Source organism: Martes martes (assembly GCF_963455335.1).
Source record: "Martes martes genome assembly, chromosome: 7".
Classification (NCBI taxonomy): Eukaryota; Metazoa; Chordata; class Mammalia; order Carnivora; family Mustelidae; genus Martes; species Martes martes.
Genome location: NC_137894.1, coordinates 45232915 through 45253786, shown reverse-complemented (window position 1 = coordinate 45253786; position 20872 = coordinate 45232915). Strand labels below are relative to the sequence as shown.

Genomic DNA, 20872 nt, shown 5'->3' with positions numbered 1-20872 from the left:
AAGTATGGGGACATACAGGAGTTTTCCCTTTTTTGGTAATTGTGCCTGGTTTGAAGTAGCACGTTGACGCCTTAGGGCTATTTGGAGGTGGGTCACTTAATGAGCCTGTCTGCATTCAGCCTGGTGGTCTTTGTGGGCCCTTTGGCCTTGCTCAAGCCTGTTACCTAAAAGCACCCTCTACAACCAGGTGTGATCACAACACAGATTTAAACACCCAGTGCCGAGCTGAAAAAGTACAACCCAGTGAGACCTATAACACAATATCAATAAATGCATACACACAAGACAATAGAGATTGCAAAGACACAAACAAAAGATACACATTAAACATATCAGAATGGGTTGCACTTCAGACCCCTGGGGGCTGTCCATGTCTTCTCTTCTTTGCCTTATTGGCTTGAAGGCATTTACGGCCCTTTAGATTTAGGGATCCTGGAGTCCCAGACATCTCTACCCCAAGACAAGGAACTATTACTAGTTCTCTGGTAATAATTTTCAGTCATTATTGTAAGTTCAAAGAGTCTTCCTGGAGGAAGTCTTCCTGAAGTATTTGGGATGACCTTTGAAAAAATAACATAATGATAATAGCTAACACTTAGTGAGCTTCAAGCTAAGCACTTTGTGTGAATTATCTCATTTTGTGCCCCAAACCACCCTATGTGAAATGGGCATCACCATATTATGGAGACTGAACTGAAGCACAAGAGAGTAAATACTTCTCCCTACTCACAAGGGTAAAGGGCAGAGCCAGGCTTCTCATTCAAGGTGGTCTGATTCAAGAGCCAGAACCTGAGCATCCGGCAGGCGGAGAGGACTCTGATGGAGTCAAAGCCACAGGCATCAGGCAGTTTCTCTCTCTAAGCCCTGGCCTCCCGGATGGATGCAGAGGTGCCAGGGAGCGGGTGGCTGGCACACCTGCCCACTTGCCGTCAGTGATAGCCATAGCTCTGGGCTGGCAGAATGAAGTGGCTGCTGCTTTTTGCATCTCAACTAGGATACTCATATCTTGGGATACACAGTGAGAATGAAGGGCACAGGAAACCATAGGGACTTGAATTTTACATGATGACTGGGAAAGGGCAGAAAAGTTGCATTTTTTATTAAAACTACCATGGTTCAATGAACAAGGGAGTAAGATGCAAAATCCGATGGGCCACTTTGGACAAGGGTCCAGAGCCTTTGGTGTTCATACCACTCTATCTTGGGGGATATTTGGAGGGAGGTAGCTGGGGAAGCAAACCCTGGCTCTGCCTTTTTCCTGTCCCTGATGGTATGCGGAGCCCACTTTCACCCTGCTTCTCCAGCCCTCAATCTCACCCCTCCACACACACACCCTTACTCACTTGCTCACTCACTCTGATGATCCCCATGTCATTCTCAAAAGAAGACAGTTCCACACACACATGCTGCTTCCATCCCTTTAGCATTAGGGACTGTGGGGTTGTGTACAGAAGAGGTAAATCAGAGACCATCACAGTCGACAGAGATGGAGAGAGAGCCTGAGAGCATAGTGCTGGGGCTTGGGGTAGGGCATGTGAGGTGGCTGCAGGACTTGTATGAGTGTGTGTGACAGAGGGACGTGATTGACCTTAACATCTACTAGAAACAATGAGGAAATATCAAAGTGATGGAAAACTTGGTTTGACTGTGGAAAAATAACAATTATACTCATTTATGAGCTCTATTTAGCTTAGTAATGATGCACATCATTTCAAATGCCTTTTTTTTATTTTTCAGTCCTCATGTAGCTGGGGCCCAACGGTGCGAGGGCACCTGACTCCAGGGGTCCCAAGCAGACCAGATTCGGTCCCTGGCCACTGACAAAATCCAGAGGCAGAGAAATGACCGAGGATGAAACCAGAAAGGAATTAATTTCTGTGAGGCCAACACCCAGAAGACCACAGGCCAGCATCCCACAGACCATCTCTGAGTGCTGAGAATACTTGTAAGTTTAAATAAGGAAAATGTGGGGCAAAACTCGGTGGGTACATGCAGGTGGACAGTAAAGGTCAGGTCAGTCACTGTTGTGGGGTCAGTCATGGAAGCTTGCAGGCATCAGGGCAGTCCTTGAGGGGGTGGTAGTTTGGGTTCCCATCACAGGATGCTTTGCCCACAGGGTCTTTTGGCTGAGTTAAGAGATAAGAAGAACCTAATCAATGAATCAATCAATCAAGAACAGATTGAGTCAAATGAAGGTAGCTGAAGCCCTCTTTCCCTGGGGGAGGAAAGAACAATAAAATTAAACCTGCTAAATTCCTTTCAGCAGAATGAAATTTTCCATGGCCTGCCTCAGGATCTTTGCACTTGCCATTTCCTTTTCCACAATTAGTTCTTTGTCATTTTTGGACCGGCTTAAGTGTCCATCTTCCAATGTTAGTTTTGACATTCCTACCCACACCGTCCTTCTCCAAGCAGCCTTTGCCTCCCGAGCAGTCAAAATCTGTAACTCTGGGACACACAAATAACACTGGGTCTCCCTATTCCTATTCAGAGTTCATTGCTCATCTTTTCATACTCAAACTGAACACCAGACTAGTATGGGTTTCATCATATTATTTGCTCTATGTTTATGTATATCTGAAATTTTCTACAGTAATTTTTTTTTACAAAATTCTTATCTCTTAGATAAGGCAGCTATGGTAAAATATTAATATATGGTACTATTCTTTCAACTTTTCTGTAGATTTGAAATTTTTCTAAGTAAAAATTAAGAGAAAAAAAATCGGGGCACCTGGGTGGCTCAGTAGGTTAAGACTCTTCTGCCTTCAGCCTCAGGTAATGATCCCAGGGTCTTGGGATGGAATCCCACATCAGGCTCCATGCTGGGCAGGGAATCTGCTTCTGCCTCTACCCTTCCCCCCTGCTCATGATCTCTCTCTCTCTCTCTCTCTAATAGATAAATAAAATTGTAAGAAAAAAAAGAGAGAGAGAGAGAATCATGTCTTTGTCTAGACTCTTTTGCCTCAGGGAGCTGCCTCACAACTCAGACCTTGGGCTCCATTTTTAGTAGCTCTTTGGAACTGAGAGAAATGTTATGGTCCCAGAGCACCAAATGGAGCAGTCCCCAAACCCAGCAAGGTCAGAGCTAGGAGGAAAACCTAACAGTATCTGGACTCCTTGCAAGGACCACTTGGAACTTCAAACCTACATGTTCAGGGCTTCCATCAACAAAGGGAGTCATGTGCTTTGTCTGTCATTTTTACAGGAAGGAGGGTAGGACAAGGAAGTTACTCGCAAAAGAAAAGAAAGGATTGTTGGAGGCAAGGAGAGGGCCCATGTGACAGATTACCTCATCGGTGCTGACCAGAAAATCCCTGACTGACTTAACCAAGACTATGTTTCTGGGGGGGGCTGAAACTGCACTTAGGTTAGGTATTCAGCTCCTGTTTGGTGACTTGGCTGAGCATATATGACACCATCTTGGGCCTGTGGTTTTCCTTTTTAACAATCTAAACTTTCCTGAATTCCTTCTCACTTTAAAAAAAAAAACAAAAACTTGCATTATTTTCTAAGGCTTTGGACCCTGGGTCTGAGCTTTGAGGCTTCTTGCTGAAGCAAAAGGATCAAGACAGATTTTTTTTTTCTCTTAATGTTTTACTTGGAAAAATTTCAAATCTGCAGAAAAGTTGAAAGAATATCACATATTAATATTTTGCCATATTTGCCTTATCTAAGAGATAGGAATTTTGTAAAAAAAAAAAAACTACAGAAAATTTCAAATATACATAAAAGTAGAGCAAATAATATGATGAACCCCATATACCTATCATTCAGGTTCAGCTGTCAACAGTCCTAGTTAACTTCCTTCGCTCCCCTGCATTATTTTTTTTTAAATTTTTTGAAGATTTTATTTATTTATTTGACAGAGAGAGAGAGATCACAAGCAGGCAGAGCAGCAGGCAGAGAAAGGGGGGAAGCAGGCTCCCCGCCGAGCAGAGAGCCTGATGCGGGGCTCGATCCCAGGATCCCAAGATCATCACCTGAGCCGAACGCAGAGGTTTAACCCACTGAGCCACCCAGGCACCCCTCCCCTGAATTATTTTTTTTTTTAAGATTTTATTTATTTATTTGTCAGAGAGAGAGAGAAAGACAGAGAGAGACTTAGCACTGGCAGACAGAGGCAGAGGGAGAAGCAGGCTCCCTGCTGAGCAAGTAGCCCGATGTGGGACTCGATCCCAGGACGCTGGGATCATGACCCGAGCCGAAGGCAGCTGCTTAACCAACTGAGCCACCCAGGTGTCCCCCTCCCCTGAATTATTTTGAAGTAAATTCAAATTTGCCCATATTCAGTGTGTTTAATCCTCTGAAGTTATTTTCCTTATTGATGCTCAAATTATGTCCTCTTTGGCCAAACCGGAGCCTAAACCTTTTTGTCTCAATCACAGTAGTCTTTAACAGCTTCCCTGCTTCTGGTGTGACAAGATACTCCAGATTGATCCAGCCCATTCCCAGCCCCAGACCTAGAATCAGCCATTTCTAGACCCAAGGAGTCTTGGGTCCTTTTAGTGGGAAAGATATTGAGACCACAGTCTAGGCACTAGGGATGATCATTGCTCCTGGGTTGGTCTTGTTTCTAGAAACTTCCAGTGGATAGAGCTAGGAAATGTCTCATTTGTTTGTTTCCTGATAAAATGCATCACTAGTTCATTCTCATGACTGAATGAATATAAGCTCAAATTCAAGACAACAGGGTTTTTACCTAACGTTATCAAAATTACACCTGTATTTTCTTTCTCCTGTGTTGGAAGTCGCACTTCTCAGTGACTGCAACATAATTCGTCGTTCACTTTAACCACAATATACTCACGAAATTTTCAGAATAACAATTCCAACGTAAAAACCAACATGATTCCTGAACACTGTTCAAGTATTTTTAACCCACTGAGCCACCCAGGTGCCTCTTATTTAAGTATTTTTAAAAGTTTGTCTTGTTGGGGCCCCTCGCTGGCTCAGTCCATAGGGCGTGCAGCTCATGATCTCAGGGTTGTGAGTTTGAGCCCCATGTTGAGTGAAGAGTTTACTTGAAAGGGGGGAGAGGGAGCGTGCCTGGGTGGCTCAGTTGGTCCGACTCTTGATCCCAGATCAGGTCTTGATCTCAGGATCTTGAGTTCAAGCCTCATGTTGGGTTCCATGATAGGCATGAAGCCTACTTTAAAAAAAAAAAAAAAAAAGGATTTTCTTGTCGTTTGGATATATCCCACTAGGGGCTTATAATCACATTACTGTTTTGAGGTCACTTGGGATAGTTCCTATCTGTGTGGTTATGCCACCAACTCAACATAGCATAGGTTTGGGGGAAAAAAATCATATGTTTATTTCATTTTTGCTTTTTTAAATGTTAATTTTGTTTAATAATTATGTAAAATATTTCTAGTTTCAAAGTCAAGTCTCTGAAGGTTGTCACGGTCAGTTGTCATAGCCCAGCAGCTTCCAGCTGGTTCTTGCTCCCCTTCATTCACATCTAGCTTTTCTTCCCCTCTGATGACCCTACTGACCAACAGCAGCCCCAGGCTACCACCGATGCTCAGAGGCAGACCCAGGGGCATCCTCTATGTAGAGGACACAGCTTCCAACAGAGGGCCCTGCAGCTTCCGCTGTGGATCCATTTGGGCAGCTAGACATACTGGGTTTCTCAGACTGACCGGCTAGTGACTCCTCTGATCCCCCAACTCCCCTTGCAGTCACTGTCTTCACCAGCTCCTTCCACAATCGTGCAAAGCACATTTCTATGATAAAGCCCCCATCCTGTAATCTCAGAGTGATTCTGCTCTCTAACTGAATCCTGACCAACACAATAACCTTATCTGTGGTTGTTGCTTACCCTTATATTGTTTAATTTAAATCACATATGTGTGTGTGTGTGTGTGTGTATGTGTGTGACATGACATAGATATATACTTTCCCTTTCCTACAGTAGCATATTATACACAGTTGTCTCACTTTGCCTTTTTTTGACAAGTTTGAGATATAAGGCACCATACAATCCACGCATATAAGTGTACAATTCAGTAGTTTTTAGTATTGTTCAGGGTTGTATTATCATCACCATTAAATTTTAGAACATTTTCATCACCCAAAAAAAGAAACCCCATACCTTTTAGCTCTCACTGCCCCCACCTCTGTCACCACCAGAGCCCCAGGCAACCACTAATCTACCTTCTATCTCTACAGATTTGCCTACTGTGGACACTCACATCCTTTACCCACTGAAAAACCCACCCAGGTGATCTCTCTGCAATGGTATGTTGTGACCTTCCTTGTTCCTTTCGCCGCCTCAGAGTCCTCCATTGTGTGGCTTAGCCAGCCAGTGCCTTCTGATGGCCACTTGCCCTATTTCCAACCTTTGGCTATTACAGTAGAGTTACAATGAATAGCCTTGTACATGTATCATTTGGCTTTTTTTCTTTTAACCACTGCATCTATGGGATCTATTCTTAGAGGCAGGGTCGCTGTGTTAAAGGGTAAATGCACATGTGATTTTGCTAGCAATTGCCAAATCCCCTCCACAGAATCTGTACTATTTTGCACTCCATCAGCAATGTATGAGAATGCCTTTTTCCTCACAGCTTTCCCAACAGGACAGTCTGTTAAACTCGGATTTTTGCCAATCTGATAGGTAAGAAATGGTAACTCGGCATAACTTTTTAAAAGGATTTTATTTGGGCCCCTGGATGGCTCAGTGGGTTAAGCCGCTGCCTCCGGCTCAGGTCATGATCTCAGGATCCTGGGATCGAGTCCTGCATCAGGCTCTCTGCTTAGCCGGGAGCCTGCTTCCCCCTTTCTCTCTGCCTGCCTCTCTGCCTACTTGTGCTCTCTGTTTTTCAAATAAATAAATAAAATCTTTAAAAAAATTTTAAAGAAAAGATTTTATTTGTTTGACAGAGAGAGAGAGAAAGAGAGGGAGTGCGCATGACCAGGGAGAGGGACAGAGGGACAGGAAGAAACAGACTCCCTGCTGAGCAGGCGGCCCATGTATGTAATTTTAATTTGCATTTCTGTCATTAGGAGCAAAGTTAGCGATCTTGCCTATGTTTAAAAACCATTTTCATTTTTTTTCCTGAGAACAATCTATTCTTATTTCTAGCTCATTTTCTTTATTATTGTTGGCCTTTTTCTTGAAAGGATTTTGAAACAACTTATTTCTTGTCTTAGTGTTTGTTCATTACCAAAGAAAATTTAAAATACAAACAAGGAAAAATACACCCATGATTCATATGTCCAAAGATGACACTGGGAATCACTCGTTATATATTATATTTATATATAAGCTCTTTCTCTCTCTCTCTCTCTTTCTTTGTGTAGTTGAGTATGGTTGAGGATAGCTGACACACAATGTTACATTAGTTTCAGATGAACAACATCACAATCAGACAAGTTTATACAGTTTATAAAACTATGCTCACCACATGTGTAGCTACCATAGCTAGCCTCCCTCTTTTTTTTTTTTTTCCAGATTTTATTTATTTATTTATTTGAGAGAGAGTGAGGGTGAGCGAGCACAAGCAGAGGGAACGGCAGAGGGAGAGAAAGAAGCAGGCTCCCGGCAGAGCAGGGAGCCTGATGCAGGGCTTGATCCCAGGACCCTGGGATCATGACCTGAGCCCAAGGCAGATGCTTGCTTAATCGACTGAGCCACCCAGGTCCCCCAGCTAGCCCCATTCTAACAAAAGGGAAAAAAGATACAAACACACAGACAATGGCAAAATATTTACTGGTCATGTGTCAGCACTTGGAAGCCAGAGTCTGCACAGGTCTCTTCTGCTTAGAGCATTAGTCCTTTAGGGGAGAGAGGCCTGGAATGCCTGGAGAAGGGAGAAGGAGGGAAATGGCAGAAGGTTCTGACCAAGTAAGGTCAGGAGTGGCCAGTGGGCAGCCCCTGGAGAGGTGCCAGTATGGAGTGGGTAGTTTGAGTGTTGCTTACCCAGAGGGGAAGGATGGGGGAAGCAGCGCTAGCATAGGGCTAGGACTGAGTTCCAGCTCTGTTCTGCTGTGCCCAGCCATGTGACCCTGGAGAAGTCTCTCCCCATCTTCACAAGGAAGTCAGCCTGGATGGTCTTTTAGTTCCCTGCCCACGCAAGCATGATACTAAGATGGGATGAATAATTCATTAGAGGAAGAAAGCATTGATTAACGACCCAAAGGAAGGCTGGGCTGTTTTATTTTTCGGGCCTCTGGGCACCCCCCTAAACTTACAAACCTTGGACCCCACCCACACTTCCCATCCCTTGTGTACTCATGTTCCTGAGTCAGGTCGCGGTTCTGCCACTCTCCAGCCATGTGACTCTGGGCAAATCACCTAATCTCAATTTCTTCATCTATGGGTGATACTTTTTTAAAAAAAATTTATTTTATTTATTTTTTTAATGTTTATTTATTTATTTGACAGACAGAGATCACAAGTAGGCAGAGAGGCAGGCAGAGAGAGAGGAGGAAGCAGGCTCCCTGATGTGCAGAGAGCCTGATGTGGGGCTCGATCCCAGGACCCTGGAATCATGACCTGAGCCAAAGGCAGAGGCTTTAAACCACTGAGCCACCCAGGCGCCCCTATGAGTGATACTTTTTTGTAGGGTCTTTTCAAAATGCTTAAAGCAGTCCCTGGCACACAGCGAGTGACTCATTATGGTGGTAATTATTACCTGCCACCTATCCCGCTGAATCGCCTGGACAACCCTGTGAGGCAAGAACCAGTAAATTTAAGCTCCACTTTACCAAGGAGGCAAGCGAAGTGCGGAGTTAATGACTCGCCCAAGGCCACACTGAAAACATGCGAGTGGAATCCCGGCATGCCTCTCTCCGAAGGCGAACTGGGTGGTCCACGGGGCGCTGCCGCGTGAGTTCCTGGGGCACCCCGACTCCAGGTGCGCGCGCTCGCTCGCCGGGAAGAAAAGCGCCTTGGGGGAAACCCTAGAAACCAGAGCAAGCAGGCACTCGAGATTGAAGGAGCCAGACTAGAGCGAAAGGCAGGCGGCGGCCGCTCAAGCCGCTTCGCTGCGCAACTTCTCAGTTCGGCCCAACTGCAGTTCCTGCGGTCGACACACGGGGGAGCCAGAGCCGGCCAAGAGCTGCCGGCGGTAAATACCGTAATTGTCCCAGGTGTGCGCACCTTAGTCCGCCCCCACCCCCCGCACGAGCGTGACCGAAGCGGGAAGAGCGTGAGAGCCAGGTGCGGGGAATTACAGACGCCAGTCTGACCTAAGGTTGGCTGGGTCCGCCTGCCACGGAGGAGCCTCGCGGAGAAGCGAATCTCTCGGAGCTGGTTCTCCACGCCTGCTTCCTGCTGCTCTGTTTTGTGAGGTTTTCCCCAGAATCGCAGCGCAGGTGGTTGGCCGCCAGGCAAGGACTTGGCCCCTGGGGAGCGGGGTGAAAGGCGGCAGAGTTGCTGGGGTGTCAGGACCCAGGACCCGCGGGTGAGCTGCCAGTTTAATTCCCACTCCCCTGAGTTCCCCCTTCACTAAGGACCTCCGGAAGAGCCCCAGGCCTCCGTCAGCCTGAGCGCCCAGGATACAGTAAAGTTGTTCAGAGTTTGGCGATTGACGGACGATGGGTTCCGGTCAGGGTAATGTGCGTTTGAACGCTGCAGCACGGACGTCCCAGAGGTGTTTACCTGAAGGAGGGCGGGGATGCCCGGGAGTTGTGGGCCGGGAGGTGAGGCAGCGCGGCGTGGCCTGGGCCACTGTGCCACCGAGACCCTTGGGGTCTGTGTTCCAGCCTCTGTAAGAAAGCTACCCTGCCACGGGCAGTGTCCTGAGGCAGGAATAGGGAAAGCACAGTCAATAGGGAGGAAAAGGGAAGCCAAGAGCTCAAAGGCTGGAGCTGGGCAAGACTTTCATTCTCCAGGCCTCAGTTTCCTCCTCTGGAAGGTGGAGATAATAATACCACCTAATGCTAAGGGCTACCGTGAGCATTCAGTGAATCAGTGTTCTAAAAAATGCTCTGGAACCAATGCAAAGACTGAGCACGAAACCTCCTCTAAGGAGGCCTCCCTGATTGTCTCAGACCCCAGTGCTGCTCTCTCCTGGGGGCTCCTAGAACCCATGGTCCAGCTTTCTGTGCCAGCCCTATAGCCTTGATGGGGTGACTGCTTTATTTTGCAGCTACTACCCCCACCCACAGGATACCTCTTTGCACCCCCATCCCTACCAGACTGAATTTTTCAAAGCAGACATGGGACTTGATTCATTGCTGTATTAATTCAAAAACAAGGCCACATAATACTTTGCAAAATTATAGTAAAGTTCGTCTAAAAAAAAATCACAAAGAGACAGAGTTGTGAAAACAAATGCAGTGGCGATGGGGAATGGGACCAGATATTGAAACAATTTGATCAGAGCTATCAGAATTTTTTTTAGGTGTATATATACTTTACTCTCCATTTTTAAGAATCCACAAAACTCCATTCAAAACTCCATTTTGAAGAATCTACATCTTCTACAGAAACCATAGCAGTGCTAGGGCAAAGATAAATGTGTAAGGATGTTTGGTGTAGTGTTGTTTGTAGCTGTAGGAAAGAAGAAACACTCCAGAGTCCACCAGCAGGAGTTGGTGATCATTTTACAATATATGTAAATCAAAGTTTAAGGCTATATGCCTTAAACTTATACAGTGATGTATAAGGCATATAGCCTTAAACTTATACAGTGATGTAGGTCAGGTTTTTTTTTTTTTTCCAGTAAATCTGGGAAAAACTAGAGGATGAAAATATATTGAGGTGCGGCCATACAAGGCAATACTGAGCAGTTGTTAAAAAAAGAAACAAATGGGTCTATAAGTGCTGAGGGAGGAAGAATGCCTAAGAGATAGCAAGAAACAACAGGAAGTATAGTGTGAGTCCATTTCTCTGAAAACATTCTCCCACCGCTGCCTTTCAGTCTTTGCCAAATATCCCTTGTCCATCTCAGGATGGCAATCTGGCAGATCCTTTGCTTTGCAGCCCCTTAAGAATATTAAAAGTCTGCTCCAACCCAATTTAAATTCAGGCTCTTTGCATCTTCTTTTTTTTTTTTTTTAAAGATGTATTTATTTATTTATTTGACAGAGATTACAAGTAGGCAGAGAGGCAGGCAGAGAGAGAGGAGGAAGCAGGCTCCCCGCTGAGCAGAGAGCCCGATGCGGGGCTCGATCCCAGGACCCTGGGATCATGACCTGAGCCAAAGGCAGAGGCTTTAACCCACTGAGCCACCCAGGCGCCCCTCTTTGCATCTTCAAAGTACGCATTGCACAGAGCAACACGAGGCTTATCATTTTAACACATTTATTTCCCAGCATGGCCCTCTGAAAGAGGTGCTATGATTATCTCTTCAATTTACAGATAAGGAAATTATAGAATAGAGTCGTTAAACAGTTTTCCCAAAGTCACACAGATCACATATGGCAGAACCAGTGTTTACAGTGTCAAATCCATGCTCTTAACCATTCTGTGTGTCACTCTAGGCTCAGAGGACTACAGAGAGCACTTTTTCTTGGTTCAGGTTTTCAGTAGGTATGGTATATATCATTAACTAGATATACTAGCCTTTCCCCTGGTGAGGGACAGATGGCTTGTTTCCAGCATTGTGCTATCTATCACAAACATTGCTGCAATGAACTTCTTTGGTCAGGTGTTTTTGTGCATTGTGCAAACATTTTGGTAGGTTAGATTCATAGAAGTCAAATCGCTGGGTCAAAGTGTAAATATAAATTTGGATAGCTGTTCTAGACACCTATTGCTGTAGGACAAACCACCCCCAAATACAATGCCTAAAGCCACCACTTTATCTTATTCACAATTTTGCAGGTGAGGAATTCAGGAAGGGCTTAGCTGGATGGTTTATTTTTGCTTCTCTGCCAAGCCGGCTTCCTCACTCACAGGACAAGGCCTCACCACTTCTTGACCTCTCTCTGCAAGTGATGCTGTACCCTCCAGGACTCCCCTGCATGCTTTGGGCTTCTCACAGTTGGTCATTGCAGTTCAGGTAAGAGGCAGGATGTGGAACCTGCTGGGCAAGTTAAGGGATATGCTTAGAACTATAACAGTGTCACTTTTGCTAGATTTTATTGGCCAGAGAACGTAAACACCAGCCCAAATTCAAAGGAAAGGATCGCCGACCTCCTTTCTCTATGGGAGAACTGTCAAAGAATTTGTGTTCACCTTTATTCCACCACAGTAGCTATTTCCAAATTGCCCTCCAAAATGCTGGTCAGTTTACATTCCTGCAATGTTTGGGGCTGTCTCCCCATACCCTCACCAACACTATACGTTGTAAAACCTTTCATTGGTGCCAATCTGGCTGTTGAAAATGGCATTTCATTGCTACTTTGTTATCTGTTTCTTTCATTATGAGTGAAGGTGAGCATCTTTTCATGTATTTACTGCTCATCTGGAATTTTTCCTTCCTTGTGAATTGCCCATTTTTAAATTTGGTTACCTCTTTTTCATGTTGACTTCTAAAATGTGTATATTAAGTATATTAACTCTTTGTCTGACATTCTCTTACAAATAATCAGTGTTTTACTTCAAGACTTCTGGGTTTTGTGTGGTGTGTTCCTCCCTTTTTCAGAATTTTCGTGTTAGTTTCAAATGTTTATTTTTCCAGAGGAAGATTAATATCATTTTCTGAAGCTCCCTCCCTAATCATGTTGGTATTTGGATTGAAATAGCTTTCAGTTGATAAACCCCTTAGAGAAAATGCACAACTTTACAGTTGGAGGGCAGGGCTGGTCATCACTTTGTTTTGGGTTTTCTATTCTTTTTTTTTTTTCAAGATTTTATTTATTTATTTGACAGAGATCACAACTAGGCAGAGAGGCAGCCAGAGAGAGAGGGGGAAGCAGGCTCCCTGCTGAGCAGAGAGCCCTATGCGGGGGCTCAATCCCAGGACCCTGAGATCACGACCCGAGCCGAGCGCAGAGGCCTTAACCCACTGAGCCACCTAGGCGCCCCTGGGTCTTCTATTCTGTAGGACATTGGGGGTTATTGAGGGGTGGCAGTGCCATCTCAGGGAGGCCCCAGTACACTGGGCACCTGTAGGGAAGGGAGCCCAAGAGCCCAGCAAGGGGCACCCTGGGGTCAGGTAGGCCCTGCACAGGCCTGTCCCTGGGAACCCAAGGCTTGGCCAAGGGATGCCTAGAAGACAGCCCAAAGGTACAACCCCAGACCTCCATGCAGGGTGAGTTCCAGCCTCCCTAAAGGAAACATTCCTTGGAGGCCCAGGAGAGGGGCCACATGTTCCCTCAGAGAGCCGGTTCAGGAAGTAGGAGATTTCACAGAGCAGCACCTTGTTAAAGAAACCAAATAGTAAGGCTTTGGCCAGGGACCATCCTACTGGTCTCAACATCACAGCCATGGGGAGAGGCAGGGATCTGCTCTGGGAACCGCAGGTACGGGTGGCGGCTCTGGGCACAGGCCTTCGGGCTTGCCTTCCCAGCCCTGCTGGGCTCCACTGGCTTGTGGCCACCCCGGGGCCTCAGACTGCAGCATCCAGCTCCTCCTTACCCAGGCAGGGGCCCAGAGGCTTGCCCACAGGCACCCAGGGAGACTGAGTGGCACTCGTGTATTCCGGGATCATTTAATGTCTGCTATGTGCCCATCTGTGTCCTTGGGATGCAGTGGAGCAAAATTCCTGTCCTTCTGGAGCTGATAGACATAAAATAACTGTGGTGAAAATGTGAAATGTCAGGAGATAAGTGCTCCGGAAGACTAGAGGGCGAGGTAAAAGGACTTGGGGGCTGGGGGTGGGAGCAGCGGAGAAGGCAGTCATTGTTTCTGGGGAACATCCGTTTGCCCTCCAGCTTGGCTCACCAGTGGGGACCCTGTGCAGGAAGGCCAGGGAGGAGGTGCTTTTTCCCCTGGCTCCTTCCCTGAAGGGTCACAGCTCGTGTCTGGGGGCCCTCTCCCACAGTACTCTCCTTCCTGTTTCCAGCAGCCCCTTCCTTCTGTCCCCCTCAAGCCTGGGAGTAGTAAAGCTGCCCCATGCCCCCCGCACCTGGGCATTGCACTCTCCCTTGGGATGTCCTTACGTCCCACTCACACCTTTGTGAACAGTCTTCGAATAATCCTAACTGGAGTGCTGTGTTCTGCTGGAACCCTGAGAAACACAGTGGCACCTGTGTGGGCTGGAAGGCAGGAAGGTGGTTTGCCGTGTAGATACCTAAGGGAAGTGTGCTTTCTCCAGAGGGGATTAACAGTGCAAAGGCCCAGAGAGGGAAAGTTACGTCTGAACCTTTTTTTTTTTTTTTTTGAGATTTATTTATTTATTAGAGAGAGAATGAGCAGGGGGAGGAGCAGAGGGAAAATCTTTAAGCAGACTCCCCAACATGGGGCTCCATCTCATGACCCTAAGATCGTGACTTGAGCCGAAATCAAGAGTCAGACGCTCAACCGTCTGAGCCACCCAGGTGCCCTGGTATATCTGAACATTTTGAAGAAAAGCAAGAAGCCAGAGTGGCTGGAGCAGAGGGGAGGGGAGAGGATTAGCACATGGTATCAAAGAGGTGCGTTTTGGAAGGTAAGGCCACTGGAGGCCCCAACTGAGAAGAGGCTGTTCTTCAACACTATTGCTCTGCTGCTGTGTGGAGAGCCAGCTGGGGGGGGCTCAGGGGTGGAAACAGGGAGGCCAGTGAGGGGGCTATTGCAGCATCCCAGGTGGCTGAGATGGCAGGAGGGAAGACATGAGCCCACAGGATTTGCTAGCAGGTTAGATCTGGGGGTGCAAGAACAAGGAGGTAAGGGTGCTCCTGGGTCTCTGGCCTGTTGGACTTGTCTGGGCTGCTAGGTTTTGTGTGGCTGGCCTGCCCCCATCCAGCCTGGCCTTCACGTGCTGTCCCTCTGGGGGCCGCAGACCCATCTCTTCTCCGGCGTGCCAACTGGTCTGCCGGCCACTTCCAGGAGGGGTTCTTGAGCGGATCTCAGCCCCCTCTATTTGGGATCTCTCTGCTGGTCCCTGACTCTAGGATAGGAGTAGATTCTGGCCCTGGGGCACTGGGAGTAGAGGCAAAGCCAAATCCCAAGAGGCAGCCCCAGTGAGTTGACTATTGGTCCTCTAGTGACCAGCTTTCTGGGGTACCCCCAGATCCACACTCTTCAGCCTGGGCCCTGTGGGTCAGCCAGACTCCAACATGACCTCCTTCTTCTGTCATTCTCTTGGCTGGCTTCCTCTCAGGCTCCAGGCCTCTGTGGGGCCATCTGAGACCTCAAGTGAAGAGCCTGCCCAAGGGTGGCCCAACCCTTCCTCAGGGACTTTGTCAGCCTTGGCCCCTCTTGCTGGACATGGTCTTTCAGAATTCCGGTTTGGAGGGCCTCCTCCCACAACATCCTATGGGGTCACTTGGCGAGGTTGTCTCTGCCCCAGCCACTGAATACCAGCTGAGTGCCTTCTGGACCAGCCAGGCCTGGCCTCCACTGATAACAGCACCACCATCTAGACTTCCCCTGAGCCGGCTCCATGCTGAGATCTTCTCGGGCCCATCCACCCAAGTCTGCGGGGGTCTATCTAGCTCTGATGGTCAGTTATAAGAGTGGGTTCTGAGGTATACTCTCTCCCACTCGTCTGCATCTGACCTTGGGCAGTAACCTAACACTCCAAGTTTCCATTCCCTCAGCTGACCTCCTGGTGTCCCTCCCACATTGGAGATCCTCATAAGTACTTTCTGAAGAAGTTACTGAACGCAATACATTTAACACAGTGCCTGACCCACAGTACATACTCAGTAAAAGAGCTACTTATTTATTTATTTGACAGAGCGCACAAGTAGGCAGAGAGGCAGGCAGAGAGAGGGGGAAGCAGGCTCCCTTGCCAGAGCCCGATGTGGGGCTTGATCCCAGAACCCCGAGACTATGACCTGAACTGAAGGCAGAGGCTTAACCCTCTGAGCCACCCAGGCGCCCCTAAAAGAGCTATTTAAATCATCCCCATCTCCAGGTGAAGAAACAGAGGTTCAGAGAGACATGGAACTTCTCCAGGACTATAGGCTGGGAAATGGTGGAGTCAGTTTCCCCTGTGCCCTGAGCCATCCATCTGCTCCCACCCCTGCTGCTGTCCCCTTCTTCCCTTCCACTGTGAGGCCAGCACAGAGTAGGTGTCAGCCCATAAGGAAACACACAGAGAAGCCAGGAGCTTATACTCTAAGATTCCCCAGGGGAGGGGAGGCCTCTGTCTTCATGGGAGATACAAAGATGAGTTAAATAGTCTCAGCTCACAGGGGCTGCCCAGTCTGGAGCTGGGAGCCACAGTGCTCTGTGGCTAAGTAGAAAATTCAGGAACGTAGAAAATTCAGAAAATTCCCTATGTAGAAAATTCAGGAAACCTCCAGGGAGGGGTAACACCTGAGATTCAGGGACACGACTGGCTTGTTGAATCATACAGGTCACAAGAAATAGTGACCACCCAATCTGAATTTTTAAAGACAGTCTAAGTTTTAATTCTGGGACATTCTGTCCCATTGTTGGATAAAGCATCGAACGTCCCAAGGAATCTAATATGGTAGCACTGAATTGACTTCTCACAACCAGGTGGGTCACAAAAATCCATGTTACTCCACATGTCCTAAGCTTGACTTGGGGAAATAGGGCCAGGTACACAGATGCCACCTGCCCCAGCTTCATGGGTGTGTGTATGTCCTCAGAGACACTAACACCAGCCAAAGCTAAGGGTCATCCTCTCCCAGGTCATTAAGTGACTCACTGGCTTGAGCAGCACCCACTGCCTGCTTCAGCAATGATCCTCACCCCCGTGCTGGGCACTGTAAGGTCTGGAGGGCTGTGTGAATCCTCAGAGAAAACACCCTTGCCTTGTATACTTCTTTTTTTTTTTTCCAAAGATTTTATTTATTTATTTGACAGAGATCACAAGTAGGCCGAGAGAGAGGAGGAAGCAAGCTCCCTGCTGAGCAGAGAGCCTGAAGCGGGGCTCAATCCCAGGACCCTGGGATCATGACCTGAGCTGAAGGCAGAGGCTTTAACCCACTGAGCCACCCAGGCACCCTGCCTTGTATACTTCTTGTCCGGTTGGAGGAGCAAGGCCTGGTAGAGGCAACACAAGGTTTTGGCTAGAATATCTCTGATCAAGGCCGCTGCCCAGATATGGTGGCTTTGCTCCCTTAGCACAGCTCTGCAACCTTAGTGTTTTGCTACAGACCTGCCTTTCACATGGACTCGTGCCAGGACTTTTGGTTTCAGTTTCTGAGAGCCAAGAAACAAGTCCTGCCCTTTCCCTCTGCTGCCCTTCACACTCTCTCTCTTCCTCCTCTGTCTCTGCCCTTCCTTCCTTTCCTTCCCCGGTGAGACATGGCCCTCTGGTCCCCTGCTCTGAGAGAAAGGATCAGTAAAGAGGGGGAGGGGTTAGAGAAGAGAAGAGAATCACCAGAGAAATCGTTCCATTCCCAGGGCTGCTAACTGTGCAACTCTAAGGGGTGCAGATTTAACATCTTGAGTTTGTACCTGGGAAGCAGATAAGTTACAGCTGAATTCAACCTCAGGGTCTCCTTTACCCTGGGGGAGGGAGGTGGTTGTTCCCCTGACTGACCTGGAGTATTCTTCCATTGTGGAATGATGGTGGGAGCCCCGTGAAGTCACCCACAGAGGCTGTGTCCCGGAACTTCTCTAAACCTCGGTTTCCTCCCCCAGTGAAATGGGTGTGATAATAGTCACCTTGCAAGTGCTGTGAGGAATAAAGGGAATACTGTGTGCAGTGGCACTGGCCCAGAGAAGGTGCTCAGAGGGTTGAGGAGAGGGCCTCCCTAATTGAGGCTAGGCCTGCGGAGGACAGCAGAACCACCAGGCCCAGCCACTGCCTGAACTCATGCTCCAGGGCAGGAAACCTACCTGGTTTCCTTTGGGTCCGATAGGCCACCCCCTGTCTTTCCTCTGCTGTGGGCTACCCCACCCCCCACCCTTTGCATGACCGCACTTCCGGCTGTGTGCTTAGGGACTGCACAGCTCTGCAGGAACCCCCAAAAGTCCAAATCCCATAGGCTGGCCTACAGCTCCACCCTCTGCCCTACCACTCCTGCTACTCACCAGCAACCTTGAGCTATGTGACACCCCCAAACAAGCCATGCATTGTCACACCCCCAAGCCTTGGCCCATGCTCTGTCCCTTCTGTGTCACATGCATGCTTTCTCCCCTCTCCCTGCCTCACAAGAGAACTAAATCCCATTCATTGTTTGGAGACCAGCTCAAATGTCGCCTTCTCTGGGAAGCCTTTCCCTGTCTTTCCAGTAAAGAAAATAATCACCCTTCCTGTTGGCTCCATCAGCTCGGCACTCAGTCAGGAGTGCTGTGGGGCTGAGTCAGTCATGTCCCTACCCAGCCTCAGTGCCCTCATCTATGAAATGGAGGCAAATCCCCTATTCCCAAGGGGGACGGTATTGGAGGACTTCAGTAAAAGGGGACACATGAAACCCCTCATAGTGTGGGCATGCAGTCCATGCCCAGTAAACCCTAGCTGGCCCTTTAATTCCAGCCCGCCAACCCTGCGGGGAGCAGGAAGGGTGGGTCAGGCATCCTTTCCATCCATTTATTTCAGCTCTTTTCAATGGGTTCTCAGGTTCCCGCCCAGGGATGCTGACAGCCCACCTCTCATTGGAAACCGACAATGATTGACAGACTCTAAACCCAATGATTGACCTAGTCCTTCCTGGCGCAGGTGGCATGCCCCACTGCCCTCTTTGGAGCCACTATCTGAGGAAGGCAGAGGCCAGGAGTAATTTGGGGGGTGGGAATGATAGGTCTGATTTCCACGGGTAGCCTTAGGTTGGCCTGTGCAGCCTGCCTGCCCCACCAATGACTCAGGTCTACTCCCCACCCTTCCCCTTCAGGAAGAGGCCCTGTCATAATCGCAGTTATGCTACCTAAAAATAGCTTCAGTTCACAGATACTGCATGAACACCAGGCCTTTCCACTCAGGGAAGAGGAAGGCCGTTTCCCCAGTGCATTCTCCCTCAGCCCCTCTTCAAAAACAGATCCTCTGGGGTGGAGTCCTAATGCTTCATGGATGGCTTCAGCAGCTGCTTCCTCCCCTGCTTGGGTGCAGAAGGCTTTTTGCTGCTTTGCAATCAGCTCCTCACATGTTCTCATTTGTCCTTTACACCAGAGATATGGGGCAGAGCAGCTGAGGTTTTTGTACCCATTTTGCAGATGCAGAAACCCAGACCAAGGGAGGGAAGGTGACTTGCCCAAGATCACACAGTGAGCTGGTTGTGGAGCTGAGGTGTGGGCACCTGACTCCTCCTACAGTATTCTTTCTGCCCCAGCAAATGTCTCCTCCTTGGAAAATGCTGTGGTCGCAAGCAAGGCAAAAAGAGAAAGGGGAGGAGAGAAAGGTTGGACAGAACACAGATTTGAGGAGCAAGACATTCTTGCGACAAATGTTTGTCAAGCTCCTGCTGTGTGCCAGGCACCACACTGGACCCTAGTGATATAGCAAGGAGCAAAAAGTCTACTTCCTGCCACCATGGAGTTCTATAGTTTAATGCAATGAGAGTTAACATTTACTGGCCATGTTCTTTATACCAGATGCTTTACAAAGCACTTTTCCATGTAATATAGAATTTAATTCTTACTAGCATCCCTATAAGGTAGCATATTGGACGTTTGTCATTTGTGTTGGTCTCCCAGCATCTGAAATCCCGTCCGATGTTGGGGTATTCTTCACTCGTGAGAAAGAGCCCAGCTTCCACGACTGAGACTAAGCATGCCAGATGCTCCCTGTCCCAGCCCCCCGTGCAGCTTGAGGCTGGGCATGTGACCAAGCTTGGCCAATTAGCACAACCACCCCAGACTCCATGTTCAGGCAGTAACTGTATGGATCCATCCTGGCAGTTAAGGACAACAGGAGCCCCATCTGGTTTCCAGAGACACCAACTGCCATTCATGCGGGCAGAGTCCCTCATTCACTGCTGGGGGAGCCAGTGTCTGTACCCAGCGGTGGCAGGTCGTGCTGTCCATCCAGCTGTGTGGAGAGATTGAACATGGGAGATAGTGGAGAAAGGAGAAAATCCTGCCTTGCCTGTGGTGGGGATTCTTGCTGCTTTCCCCCAGGAGCCACTGGGTGGGGTAGAACCTAGAAATGGCAGGGGGTCTGGAGCGGGGGTGAGACTTACTCAAAGGCCTTCCAGCCTGAGTCCAGTGATCTGGGCTGGGGTAGAAGTGGGCACTGGATGGTCTCAGAAGCCTCCACCTTGTGGCTGCATAATCATCCCTACCTGAATCCCTGGAGAGCCCCTGTCTGTTCTCAGGCTGTCTCTTTTCTCCCACCCACCGTCCTCACCAACCCACTGACCCAGGCTAGGTTTTAGACCCTTGACCTCTGCCTGGACACCTGTAACAGCTCCCCTTTGGTCCCCCTGCTTTAGCTTTGTGTCCTTGCATCCATGCACTACCATCCTTCATCCTGGAGTCAGGGTGAGCCTCTGGGACACACGACTAATAAAGTCACTCCTTTCCTTAAGCACCTGCGAGGATATCCTCACCCACAAATGCAATGCCTAGCACTCAAGCACCTTAAACCCTGACTATGCACATCAATCCTCCAGCCCCGTCCCAGAGCCCTGACCCCACACCTCTTTGTCCAGTCATCCCACTCCATTGCCACTGTGCCCTGCCCTGCCCCTTCCACTTTCTTGCACTGTTTTTTGCTTGTGCTGTTTCCTCCATTAGGAATGCCCTTCCCCATCCCCTCTACTCTTCTAATAAAATTTCATTTGTTCTTAAGGCAGCTTCAAGTGCCAACTCATCCATGAAGCTTCTCTCAACCCTACCTTGACTCCTAGTACTAGTACTGATTTCTTTATCTTGTCAAGGAGAAGTTCTGTGGTATGTATAGGTACACAGGTTGCTGCTGCCTAGATCAGGGACTTTGATGTGAAGAAAGTTGTGCCTGTGGGACCAAGAACTTGG

General features: G+C 48.2%; 1 protein-coding gene across 5 annotated transcripts in view; it reads left to right on the top strand.

The window, feature by feature from the left end:
- Nucleotides 1-20872, top strand: part of PIF1 (PIF1 5'-to-3' DNA helicase) — an 89901-nt gene that overhangs the window by 11653 nt on the left and 57376 nt on the right. For 4 of the 5 annotated variants that reach the window (XM_080807843.1, XM_080807847.1, XM_080807842.1 and 1 more), the window contains 3 exons: nt 1738-1945; nt 6172-6240; nt 11774-11951. In XM_080807843.1, coding sequence (XP_080663969.1) covers nt 11887-11951 — 65 coding nt within the window. In that variant the 5' untranslated portion in view covers nt 1738-1945; nt 6172-6240; nt 11774-11886. Of the gene's footprint in view, nt 1-1737; nt 1946-6171; nt 6241-11773; nt 11952-20872 lie in introns of those variants that run through there. The other variant, XM_080807845.1, reaches the window with a different exon arrangement.